Consider the following 14,702-nt stretch of genomic DNA (forward strand, 5'->3'; position numbering starts at 1 on the left):
TTCAAGAACAATAAAAAACCTTAAAATACTTAAAATTCACATAAAACCTACTCAATAAATTACTATTATCACATTTATAAATATCATATAAATGCTCATAAAGTTGCCGTCTCAAACGACATTCAGATTTTCTGTCATAAAATGCCATACATGAATTATACTGGTCTAGATAAAACACTTGCTGCAAATTGAAATTAAAATGATTTAATCAAAGAAAGGTTCTTTTAAAGTAATTACATTAATTGAAGCACATGAGTTGATAAAAGAACACCTTTCACAACAGTTATATTTATAAATACCTGGTCTGCTGTTAGATGCTACTTCCCTAGATGCCCCTTCAACAATGTTTTTTTTACATTCTTCTTCCTTTTAAACAACCAATGAAGTTGTGCCATCAACTTCCTAACTAAAATGTCATCAAGATAAAAAAAAAATGTCAATTTCTCTTACTCATACCTATAACTTTGTTTACAGCATGAGTATAAGTCAAAACCACTGACTTAAAGTAAGACTAATGATTATAGAATATAGTTAGAGGATTTAAAACCAGACAGGTTACGATATTGCTTGAAGTATGTTTATACAAGTGTATATATTACCTTTACTTCAAAAGCCAGGTTCTCTAATGAGTATTCAGTATAGCCCCATTCAATAATTTAACAAAATCAATTTCCTAAAAAAAAATTAATGACTGGATATTGACTTAGAAATTCTAATCATTTATAGTTTGACCAAACCTTTATTCTACTGCATAAAATAGCTATTTCAGCCAGTGGTCTTGGTTACTTCCATCTTATCCCTGTTCTACAATAGAATAAATGCCATCAAGGAACTTTATCTTAAGCTCACAACAAAACTTGAATTAAAAATAAACTATAGTCAGCATTCACAGTCCAGGGCTTTACAAACGAGTTATGCTTATCTGTGAATAGCAGTGATATATGGACATGCAAATAATACATGCATTTGCAATGAATACGAAAAAGCAAAGTGTAAGCTGTATAATGTTTGACATTACAAACTTGCAAATTATTTTGCAAAATTGTGAAGGTCGATGTTGCTTTATTTTTTCATATTGTGGCTGAGCAGGACTAAGTACATTTACACTTAAAATTTTCAAGGAAAGTGACAGATTGCAAAGCACTTACAAGAGATTTTTTTTAAAAGAGAAGTGGTTTATAATTTTTTTATATAGGGGTATTCTTTTGTGTAAAGTCTGATGGTTTCATTAAAGAATAGAATGGGGTGATAAATATTGATAAAGGGGATATACAACATAAAGGGGAAAATAAAATTGAAACATCAAGAGGGTTTGTGCTGGAGGACATGGAAGAGGAAGTGTGCTATGTTTTTGTCAGAGATAGACCCCCTAGTTTTTCAAGTTTTTTTTTATTTGAGAATAGTGTTGGTGGGTTAAGGAGAAAGGGTAAGGGAAGAAGGGCTGATTAAGTGGTATCTGGAATCCTATTCCACAGAGCCTTAAATACATATATTGCATCCCATGCCAGATGGTGTTGCAGTGGAGAACCTCAATGTTGAGAGTGTAAGAGCCTATAGTGGTACAGTGGTTAGCACCAACTGGGAGATCATGTCTTCTACTTGCTGAAGAGAGGCTTTGACTGGCTGAATTCTCTTTACACCATCAATAGAAAATGTCCTGTTCAAACAGAGTAAATCAATATAGGGTCCCCCCAAAATAAAATGACATGAAGAACACAAAACACATTTAAACATCCCCTTACAGCATCTGCTGTTGTCAGAGCTACTTTTATATATGGAGTCAAATTGTAAACATTTCGGTCAGTTTTTTTAGCCCACCTTCATTCTGACAGCATATTTGTTTTATGCACCGTAATAGAACTAGTGCTTAATAACAATTATTTTCTATTTAACAAGAACATTTACAAGCAGCTAAGAGGGGTAGCTATGGGGTCCGCTGTGGCCCCGGCTTATGCCAGTCTAGTTCTTGGGTGGTGGGAGCATAGTGTTCTCAGACCTATTATGGAGCAATATCATGTAGTTTTTTATGGCAGATATGTAGATGATTTGTTTTTTTATCCTGGAAGTTGGCATAGACCAGGTTCATTCTCTTTGTGATAGTATTAACAATTCAAATGATTTCTTAAAATTTATATTGGGGAATGCTGGGCTGTCAGTGCATTTTTCTGGATGTTACCCTGACGTGGGATACTTCTAATGATTGTTTCACAAGTGGAATACATATGAAGGAGACTTTTGTTAACAGTTATTTGCATTATTTGAGCAACCATCCTGTTTTTATCAAAAATAACATACCGAAGGGTCAGTTTATTCGTGCTTCACAAATGATTTCTGAAGAAGCTGATTTTGAATCAGAAGTCAGCTTTATACAGAATATGTTTTTGGTAAGAGGTTACCCCTCAGATTTACTTGACAAACTAGGTAATGAAATTAGAACAAGAAGGGCTACTGATTTTCCACTGATTTTGAAAAATGGTTTTACTTCTATTACAAATAAGCCACATGGAGTCACAGGTGTTAACAATTCAAGTTCTAACAACACTAACACAAATACTTTTGGTACTTCTGGTATTTTGGATTTGTCTGTTGATGCATTTAACATCAGTTATATTATTACTAGAAACTGGAACATCTTATGTGGAAATAGTGAATTAATACAAGTTGTAGGTGATAGACTCAATTTTGTATATAAAAAAACTGGCTGTTTAAAAAAATGTTTACAATTTGACTCCATATATAAAAGTACCCCTGACAACAGCTGACACTGTAAGGGGATATATAAATGTGTTTTTTGTTCTTCCTGTCATTTTATTTTGGAGAGACCTTATGTTGATTTACCCTGTTTGAACAGGACACTTTCCGTTGAATGTGTATATAACTGCAATGCTAGTGGCATAGTCTATCTTGCTGTTTGTTCTATGTGCACTGAATTTTATGTAGGTATGTCCACATGACCACTTAGTAAAAAAAATTAAAGAGCACTATTATTTTATCAGAACTAAGAACATAAACAATGCTCTATTTAAACATTCCATTACATCTAGTCGCTTTAAAAAGTTTCTGTTTGCTGTTTTGGAACATGTAGTTAGAAATATAAGGGGGCAGGGTCCTGTAAAGACCAACTGGAACAAAGAAAAACTATGTGGCAGCTCAGGTTAGGGGCTTACAAAAACCTGGTATTAATGACTCAGTGAATACTAAATGTTTTCTGAAGAATAGAAGACTGAAGATTTTAAAATGAACTGTCTATGTTATGTTATTAGATGTTTGCCTTTAAATGACTATATTCCTTTTGCTAGTGCACTTTAAGTAATTGTTTTATTAGGTAATTATTTTGATTTGATATATAAGGAGATGCTTTTGTGTGCATTTTATTTCATTCTGAAGAAGTCTTTTCAGACGAAAGTGATATTAAACTGTGTTTTTCGATATTGCTGGTGGTTTCCTTCGTTGTTCAGTCAGACTGGTGGTTTGGTTTTTATTAGTTTTTGCTTCTGCTTCATCCTTGGGACTGTTGTTTTTCCCTCTGATCCACAAGTGCCAAGAGTACATCCAGGCGGAAGCCTGTAAGATCCCCAACGTGTCCCCAGTCTGTCTCTGGCAGGTCCCATTGCAAGTATAGAGAGGGCTATACATACCATGGTGTACACAAGGATAGGAAGTCCATACATTCCTCCAGTGCCCCTACATGAGATAAGCATACTGGCTATGACCACTATAATGTCCTTGTCCACTTTGAACCTATCAAGGATTTCCTGATTATTAAGTTATAATGAGTAATCCTTTGATTATATTTTCACATTCTTGTCTTGTCAGTGTTGCTGGGTACAAGTGGTTTTGGTCCAGCCAAGACAAGCAACTCAGACCTAGAAATAGCAAAGGCAAAGCTCACAACATTTGATGGCATTTTCACTGACTACAACTCTGATATATTTAGCAAGGCTATCCTTTAAATAGCAGGCTTGTGGCCAACACAGAGAAACATGAAAATCTGACTGTGAATTGCAAATGGTAAAAACATACTTCATTAGCATACAAAGATTTGCATCACTCCTCACTTCCATCTCACTATTTCAACATTTGCAAAAGCACATTTGAGGTCATCGTGCATTGGCATAAATGGTCAGTATGAATGGCAGCGCAGATGCATTTGTTCTTGAACATTGTGAAAACGTAAGCACCTTTGTGTAACCGACTAGGAATACCAGCATAGGATTCTTTGTCCAAGAATATACCTGTCCTAGAACTTAGAAAAAAATGTTTTATATGAAAATCATGAAAAGAGAATTAACAGCTTGGAAATAATTACAGCATTTTCATAATGACAGCAGTTTTGAGAGCTAGTTAATACAAAGTATTTATTTCTAAGTTTAACACTGACAGTAAGTAAAGAAAATGTGTTACTTATTGTAGAGATCTTAATGATTATAAAAGGGTACAAATGTATTCATGGAAAAAGAGACATGCTGTTCATTTTAACTTAGCTGGATCTAACACTCAGAAGTGTAACATCCAGGCTGTCCCAACACATCTTTTTTATGAAATGATTACCCTTCCACCTCAGATAACTTTACTACTGGGTGTGAGGCTTCTATTAGTGATAGTGAAGCTGAATCTGTAGTGGAAGGAATGGATTTAATGTAAATTACTAGATTTAGAAATTATGTCACTAGTAATAACAAGTCAGAGATCACTTTACCAGATCAAGAAGAAGGGGTGATCACACATGGAGGGAATAGATTTTGTTATCCTATCTCTGTTTGCACTGTCTAACTACTGGTGTGATTAATGTGAATCACTTGGTTATTAACTCATTGACACCCATCTGGTGTAGTATGCCACACCTCCACTAGCCTACACACATTGTTACACTACAAACCATTTTCTGGGAAATTGACTGAAAAACATAACAGAAAGAAATGCAGATATTTTGTGATTAATCTTCTTCTTCTTTCGACTTTTCCTGGTTAGGGGTCGCCACAGCGGATCATCTGTCTGCTCATGATTGGCAGTGGAGTTTTTACGGTGTTGAGTTGCCAGCCCGGTGCCCAACCTTCCACAGAAGGCACACACATGCACACATTCACACCTAGGGCCAATTTAGAGTGTCCAATCCACCTACTGCATGTCTTTGGGATGTGGGAGAAAACCAGAGCACCCAGAGGAAACCCACGTGACCACAGGGAGGACATGCAGACTCCGCACAGAAGGCACCCCAGCTGAGAATCGAACCGGAGAACTTATTGCTGTGAGGCGACAACACTAACTGCTGCACCACTGTGGCCGCCCTATATTTTGTGATTAATAAAAGGTATAAAAATAGCCCAAACAGCAATGGCATCAGTAAATAGTCTTCTTTGGATTGGTAGCAGTCAGTACTGCCACAGTCTTTACAATGCTATAACATATTATTATAAATGCAAAACCAAAATGATATTTGTATCTAATCTTTCATAAACAAATCAGTATATATGGGAAATTATATGACCTAGATGTATTTTGTCAATTTACTTTTGTTAGCCAGACATAAGCTTTCACATGACAGCAAAACGTTCCTCGCTGTGTGCATGCTTACTAAGATATTTACAAAAACAGGAAAAATCATGTTTATTTTTATAATTAACAATATAAAAAAACCCTGAGTACCTCTCAAGATATGTAACTTGGAGTGCAGATATCAATGGTAGCTTTCTTCAACTGCATCTAAAGTTTCATCTGATGCCATGCAAAAGTTTAAGTCACCTAATTTTAGAAATATTAAGTACATATGGAAATATTTCATATTTTCATAATTACTAGCAAATAACGGGTCTATATCAGAACATCAAAGTTTCACAACTTCGAATGTTCTAATATCGACCCCTATTTAGTGAATGCTGAAAATAGCGAAGCTGCAGAACACCAAATTTCTTCCTAGGGAAGGAATTCGGTTGGCCGTTCCTGTGGCTTTCTCTATTTTCAGCACTGTTGTGGAAAGTTACAGTTCAGGATCAGGTAAGTGAGCGATTGTGTGGACGTGAGGGTTAGGGCATGGGGTAGGTGAGTTAGGGTTAGGGCGCGGGTCAGGTAAGTTTGCGATTGTGTGGACGTGAGTGTTAGGGCAGGGTAGGTGAGTTAGGGTTAGAGCGCGGGGTGAGGTGAGTGTGCGATAGTGACAGACCTTAGGGTTAGGGTTTGGGTTAAGGTAAGTGGATAGCTAGTGGTGTATGTTCAGTTTAGTGTAGGGTTAGATGTAGGATTTTAGGTGTATGTGTGTGGATTGCTGTTTGTTTGGTGTGCTTGTGTTGTGTGTATGTGTGTTGGAACAGCAAATTTTTTCCCTGGGAAAAAATTTGCTGTTCTGCATGTTCGATATTGTCAGCGTTCGCTGAAAAGGGGTCGATATTAGAACATTCGATGTTTTAAAAAGTCAGTGTTCTAATAAAGACCCGCAAATAACTGCCACTATCTCCAGTATAGTGTACTGTAATTGCATATTGACAATGTACTTTTATTTCTCTCATGAAGGTATTTCACACTATGCCCCTCAATAATATGTAGGTCTTTTATTTATAAAATATGAAAGCAAATATGAAAATATGAATAATAAGGGGAAGTCAGTCATTAATTTCTCCACTGCAGCATATATGAGAATAGCATTCTTAGTATAATTTTGTTAATTATACCTTACACTTTCCAATGCTGCCAATTGTTTATTTGTGATTCACTAAGTTAAAGATAACAGACCCAAAAATGTCTGAACACCATAAGATGCTATGGGTGTTAACTGGAAAAATACAAAAAATGTGCTATAGGCTTGAATGAGTTCATGTTTCTAACAGCCTTAAATGAGACAGAAAAGTCACTTTAAAGGTGTAAAGTCCATACCCTTTTCAGCAGTTTCTGGTGATGTCATTGTGCAGGATCATAAGTAGTCTAGTCAGTTGCGAAATTTACAATTATGGCTTCATGGAAGGCCTGGAAATGGGGGTGACTGATTTTGATGTGGTAAACTTTAAATACCATAAATCAAAATGTAATTATTAATAGCACTCCACAGTATAACAATATGACAGTACGGACATGCATTATTACATTTCAATAATTCTTTTCAGTCAGGCCAAAAGAAAATACAATGTAAATAGACTAGAACAGGCTGCACATGTGGATGTATTATAGAACAAACCCACAGTAATAACATCTGTTGACAAAGTGGTGGGGGAGTAGTATGTGATACCAAACTTTATGAAAGGAAGTTTTAAATAAACTACTAAACCTTAGTTTTTACTTTAAACTGCTCCTGGACCCCACAGATAAATGAACACAGCATACAACAAAATGTGATTTCACTACAGTGTAAGAAAAAAACTTACTGTAGGGCACCTAACCTGCAGATTTTTTGTAATTTACTGGAAGTAAGTAAAAATCATGAGCATCCTCAGAGATGACCTATTGTGTCAGGAAAAGACTGTCTTACAGAAGCACTTTCCATGTTCCTGGAGGAATGTTAACCATTTTTATTATGGATACATTCCAGTATTATATATACTAAACAGCTCATCTATATTATATCAGTTCTGATGGCAGAAGGACAAAAATATATGTGCATATTTAATGCCAAGGTACTTTATACATGTATACCTCATGAAAAAGGATTAAAGGCATTCAAATATGGACTGGATGTCTCAAACCTATACATTTTTAGTAGAATTATTTTTTTTAGTCATTTAATTGAAACAGTATTGAGTAAGAAAATGTTTTACTTCAATAAATAGTTTTATTTGCAATGTAGGGGTATCATAATGGGGACAGTTTTGTCCCCATCTACGTGGATGTGTCAATGGCATTGATGTAGAATATATTTAAAACTCTGAGCATAACATTTTCCTTGCTTCCATGAATTCAGATATTTGGATAATCAATATATGGTGTGGACAAGCAGTTATGAAGAACTTAGTGATTTTTGGAAATAGTTAATGAATTTGGGGTCAATTTTTTATGTGTGCAGAGCTCCATGACACTGTTTTTTATGCTGAGGTCTCCGAACTAATTTATGGTAGCATTCTACCACATCATATAGACAGATCTTTTCAAAAAAACTATTTCTGTATTTCAGTAGCTGCTATCTTCATCATGTAGTCATGGATATCCTGAAATCAGTCTATGAGAACAAAGCAAAGTTGTAGTGACCTGAATCTTTGTGAGGTGATGTTTTTAGGCCTTGTTATCAGAGTGATACACAGGGGATAGTCTAGTGGGATTTACAGTATGCTCAGGCAGAAGTTTCCAAAACAGACACAGATAACATGTCACAATATGCTTCCTGAAGGAAGACTATATGTCGTCAGCTCATTTGAGACAGGGGTACTATTCACAAAAGCTGCCTTATTTTAGTGAGCAGCAACATATCAAGTGGCTGGTCAGGCAATAAATGTAAAATAGGTTACAGACTTAACAAGTAGATATCACAGTTATTAACCACCAAAAAAGGTATAGTATCCCCTACACACTACCTCACCCCAACCACAGTGTGTGAAAGTAAATGGTGTAGGAACTCTAATAAATCTGATTTTGTGTTTAATACACAGTTGTTCACAATTAGGAGGAAGTCTACCATCATATAAATAAGAACTGTAGTAATGTACAATCCACTGAAAATATAATAATAGCATTCATGATAAAAAAAATCATTAGTATAATTATTTAGATTTATTTATTTATTTGTTTATTTATTTAACATTTGTTGCCCAGGAAAGTCCGACTAGGATAGAGCCTATTTTCAGCAAAGGCCTGGGGAAAAATGCTCCAGATGCATGTCTTTAGAATGTGGGAGGAATCCGGAGTACTCAGAGGAAACCCACGCAAACTCAGGGAGAACATGCAAACTCCGCACAGAAGGCACCCCAACTGAGAATTGAACCGGAGAACCTCTTGCTGTAAGGCGACAAAGTTAGATAAAACTCTTTAAAAAATTCAGCAATTCCATCTTGTTGAAATTTAGTTTAATTTTATAAGCACCATTGATCTGGGACCCTCAGTGCACTTTCTTTAAAAAGGTCACAGGTTGTCCTAAATGCTTGTTGGATCTTTGATTTTCCCCAAAAGAAGAATGCAATGTGGTTTGCATTTTACGTTTGCTAGGACAATAGTTATATAATTTTTATTAAATGGGTTAAGACACTTCCTCCTAGAGCCACTGTCAGAATTCTGACAATTTGTGCTACTTCACCAGTGTCTTCATTAGTCCAGTTTGTCATGCCCTATTTTTAGAATTGCATGCATTTAGTGAAGGGGTCTGTTACTAAATTATTTTTAACTGATTAATTTTTATATTGTTTCGGGACACTGGGTCATACAGTACTCAGTCCAGTCTCTGTGGTTAGGATACACATTTTGTCAGCTATGAAACTATTGCCGTTAGTGAAGCACATCATAAATAGTGCATAGCACAAACAGACTTTCATATTTGTCTTTGGTAATACAGGTAAGCATTGTTATTATCTTAAAGATTAAACAAGAACATTAGAGTCTACAATATTTACCTATTAGCATTCTATTTCAGTAATCCCCAAAATGACATAAAAATAAACTACTGAAGAGGGAAGCTGAGAAATACTGTGTATTAAGGCAAAAACACTCGTCTCTTGTTTTAACCAGGCTTTAAAAAACAATACTAGCTTTAATCCTGTTTTCTTATTTTAATAAGAATGTAATGTGATCTTACATAATGCATTTTGGCAATGGTTTGTTTTAATAATTTATGTGCCGATTTGAAGAGTAATTGCTCCTATGCAATTAGGCAATTAGTTTTTACTAGCTTTTGTCTTTTCTTTTTTGTGTGTGTATATATTTATGTAAATATATATATATATATATTATAGGTGTACCTGACATTGCCGACACTCCAGAATGCCGACAGCCATATGGTCGACACCATATGATCGACATTCGGAATGCCGACAATGCGGAACCGGCATCTCACTATAGTGCGGAATGGAAAGTTTTCCATTCTTGCACTGTAGTGCGATCTCGGAGTTGGTATATTAACGTTATGGGTGGGGTGCAGGGGGCATAGCCCCCCCCTGCTAGCAGTTGAAAGGAAATTTTATTTTCCTTTAACATGGTCTACTTATAATGTCGAGATTTCGGATGTCGGTCATATGGTGTCGGCCATATGGTTGTCGGCATTCTGAAATTTCAGCATTGTGAAGTAGATCCATATATATATATATATATATATATATATATATATATATATATATATATATATGATAAATACATACCTTCCTCGCAAACTCACTCAAATACATAAATAACATCTCAAAAGGACAAGGCACTTCTCAATCAAATACAGGATCCAAAAAATACAATATTCAAATATAAAATTAAGAAATGTACAACTTAAATTAAGCTTTGTTAAACATGTTTGTATACTGCAGTCTCCTAGTCTTCAAATTTGAAGATCACTATACATGCTTTTTATGCCATCTGCTCACATCAACATGTATGCTCATTCAGCATCATGTCTGTCGTATGAGAAGTCTAACTCATGATGTTAAAGATCTCTCTATTAGCTCACAACAGTGACATCAGGATGCAGTTTCAGAAAAGTGCCTTAAATGCCGTTTGTGAAAGTTAAGCTACAGCACATATAAACAAAATATTTGATGCTTACCATCAGCGATGAGGTGCTCTGGTACATGGAGAATGACTCTGACAACTAATGAGCAGCCCATGTGAGAAGAAAAGACCAAACCAATCAAACAGCTGATGACACTGATCAGAGTAAGTGTTGTCTTGTTCACAGGACTACGTGGAGAACCTAGTGAAACATGAAAAATAACAAGCACAAATACTTCAGCAAATTGTTATAACAAATGCAGTCTGGTATTGCTTTTTATTTATTTATTTATTTTGCAAATTAAATGTGAAAGCTGCTTAGGTTATGTATTGTGCTTCTCAGTGGTTTAGCACAGGTACTAGCTAGAAGTTCTTCCTGCTAGGTCAGCTGAGTAGTACTGAATTTATTTATTCTAAGAAATATTTCTTATGTGCTTAATAAATAAAATGGTCTTGTACATGTCCCATTTCAGCCATTACTTATGCCATAAGAGCAAGAGAAAATATCACACACACACAAAAATACACGCACACACACGCATCGAGCATAAAACTGTTTTTTCAGTGACCTTCTCACTCATTGTTTTAGTTTGTTGTTTGGGATGTTTTTGCAGTGACCCTAATGATAACGGGCATCAGCCCTGTGTATCTTATGCTTATTCAAAGACTCTGCTTGTGCTGTGCCGATGAGGTCATAACAAGGCCGAAATATGCATATCCACAGCTAGTGGGGTTATCCATTAAAATGACGAAACAAGTCACGGGCATTCAGAATCACCAATTAGCTGAAACAACTGATATTTATAAGGATCATTTGCATATATCTCATGTGCCTCTAATACAAGAGGTTTGGGAGGTCACTCAGTGGACGTTCTAGCTTTACTGGAGTTTTCCTTTTGTTTTTACTGATTGTTTTTTCAGTGACCTTCTCACTCATTGTTTTAGTTTCATTTGTAATAAGAGAAAAACTGGATCTAAAGCCAAACTAATTTCATAAAGACTGTATCTTATAAAGAACTTTAAACTAGATGTGAAAAGCAAGAAAGGGATGTGCTACTGGGCTAGTGTCAGACTTATTTCGGATGGCAGCAGTATTATGTTTAGTCAGGGGTATCTCATTACATAAATTATACCCTTTTATGATATCTGCCAATGTTCAAATAATGAGCTACATGTCCATTTATTTTATGCAAGAGGGAGGTGTTCTAAAGGGTCAACCTCAGTAGACCTTGCAATCATTCTCAATACGGTCAAATAGTTGGCTGAAAAGGGTTCTAGAATGAACAAAATGGCCCATTAGGGAGGATGAATTGCAACATGAAAATCTGGGCTGTTATTGGTGATGTTCGTTTTCACAGTCAATAAATATATAGTTTATTGAACTAAAACCTAGTAATTGTGGAGCCAATTAGTGAAATGTGCATTTTTTTAATAGCAGACATTTTCTTGTGTGCAATGAAGAAGTTGTACTGCCTACAGACTGTGATGCAGTAGTTTCTGAATCTTCTGAAACTGGGTACATAAACAGATCATCCCTGGAAGGTGAACAGTAGCCACTGCACAGGAATCACTGGACACGTTTTGTTGCACTGGTTCTTGGGTGGCATTCATGAGCCAAGGATCGTCCTAGCAGTGTTGTGAAAGTTAAGCCAACTTTTAACAGAGGCTGGAAAGCAGCATCACTTCTACTTGTGTGTGCTCTGCTATGCATATCATACAGAAAGAATGAATACCTGCATCATTGCAGAGTCATATATGGCAATAGTTCTGCAGCTCATAGTCTCAGTCATACCAGCACCAAGCTATTCCTACACAAAAAGTGCAATATCTAGTAGAAAAAAGCTTTGTAAAATGACACTAACATATGCTAACCATGCCTATTCATTCAGACATACTAAAACATACACACACACACACAACACACATGTGCTGCGTCCACACACATCACACCCACACACACAGACACACACTCACATAACACACATGTGCACACACACACACACACACACACACACACACACACACACACACACACACACACACACACACACACACACACACACACACACACACACACACACACACACACACACACACACACACACACACACACACACACACACACACACACACACACACACACACACACACACACACACACACACACACACACACACACACATGCACACACACACACACACACACACACACACACACACACACACACATACACACACACACACACACACACACACACACACACACACACACACACACACACACACACACAAAACACACACACAACACACACTGCACACACACACACACACACACACACACACACACACACACACACACACACACACACACACACACACCACACACATGCACACACACAAACACACATGCACACACACAAACACACATGCGGGTGCACACACAAACACACACACATGCACACACACACACCACACACTTATGCACACTCACACACATGCACACACACACACAAACAACCCCTTTCAGCATATCTCTTTATAACTTATCTCACCTATGCACTCCTGTAAGCCCCTAGCCAGGCTGTTTTTGATCTCCCTGTCACCTGCACATCAATGTGTACCTCTGTGAGTCACCTACCCAGGTGTCACTATACATTGCTCATTCCCTACAACTGCTCACCTTGGCTGCTGTTTCCCACTGTCTTCCTAGTTCTGTTAAACTGTATATAGTTGTGTAGTGCCACGGCAAAGTACTGAGTGTCATTGCTAGCCCACAGTACTTAGAAGTCAGTAGTCTACAACTATTACCAGGAGTATGCATGTCATCTAGTGGGAATGGATAACAGAGGGTAGAGAATTTCAGCCATACAGAGAATGATATCCTGCTATTGGCAGTCAGGACTCATGGATGGTATATGTTGGTGAGAGAGGGTGCATACTAGTCTCTACCAGATTGTATGTGGGACACAGTGGTCCATAATCTCAATACTGTGGATGGGAGTAATGACACAAAGCTGAAATGTCAGAAGGTTATTAATGATATGATATGGTGGGCCTCAGTGATGACATGAATACAGTGGTGGATAGGCCTGAATATGGAGGGGACCACTTACTACTGTAAATCTCATGGATGATGACACATTCCTTTCATCACTGCATGGAGATGATGAGGGTACAGGTATCACAGCAGGTTTGTGGAGTGTTTAAACATCATGCATCTTATAGGCAGACCAGTCAGGTTAGTATACATAACCCATATGCTGTACAGCAACTTCGCACAGACTAGCTCTTGGGAGCAAGCAATGTCTGTTGTGTATGTACTCATTAGATGCATCAGATGTTCAAACTCAGGGGACTAACAACAGAGGTATATGTGTGTTGTCTGAATGCTTGTACATCTCCAAGTACCATTTGTCGACTGGGTGGTCACTATCACTTAGTTATGTAACATTTTCTGTTTTCTCAAAGCAGACCATTGTTAAAGATCTGTCATATAGGCTGATCCAGGAAAACAGGATGATGACGCCACCTATGACAGGCCAGATGATAATGCCAATGCACAGATGAAGTTACAGTGCCGGGACACATTGACTCTCTTCACCTTGGTGGTCCTACACTCATTGCCTAGGATGACAGTGTGGCCTCACTTATCCCTACTCTACAGGATGCACATCAATAGAACTTGCAAACCCTGTCAAGGAAGGGTCTGAGTGAGTACACTGTCAACCTCTCCCTCTTGGTCTGCAGTACAGTGGCAGTCCGTCATATTTCATTAGATGTTTGTAAATCCTCTGGATGGCATTTTACCAGGGGTTCCCAGTGTTGTCCAATGTCCCAGCCAACCAAAGATATAAAGGCAGCTGTAGGATTCAATCAACAAATGTGCAGGACTATAATCCAAGCCCAGTCCACAACTGTCCTAGCTAAAATGGAAATGACTGGCTTGGTACAAGACTTTGGTGAGGATATTGCCCACAGATGCCAATGCCTCAAGGAGATAATGAAGTCCAGAGACAATGTGAAGATAGGGTTTATGACAGCTGTGGTGGCACATGTTAATGCTTTATCCAGTTCCTTGTGGAGGATAGGAGGTGTCATTATTGG

At 37.2% G+C, this 14,702-nt stretch overlaps 1 protein-coding gene across 1 annotated transcript in view; it reads right to left on the reverse strand.

The window, feature by feature from the left end:
* ASTN1 (astrotactin 1) overlaps window positions 1–14,702 on the reverse strand; it is a 5,143,480-nt gene that overhangs the window by 3,592,972 nt on the left and 1,535,806 nt on the right. The window contains exon 7 of the mRNA XM_044086860.1: window positions 10,655–10,801. Within this exon, the coding sequence (XP_043942795.1) occupies window positions 10,655–10,801 (147 nt within the window). The remainder of the gene's footprint in view (window positions 1–10,654; window positions 10,802–14,702) is intronic.

Source organism: Protopterus annectens, chromosome 10.part0 (genome assembly GCF_019279795.1).
Source record: "Protopterus annectens isolate FY-2018-M chromosome 10.part0, PAN1.0, whole genome shotgun sequence".
In the NCBI taxonomy this organism is placed as follows: domain Eukaryota; kingdom Metazoa; phylum Chordata; order Ceratodontiformes; family Protopteridae; genus Protopterus; species Protopterus annectens.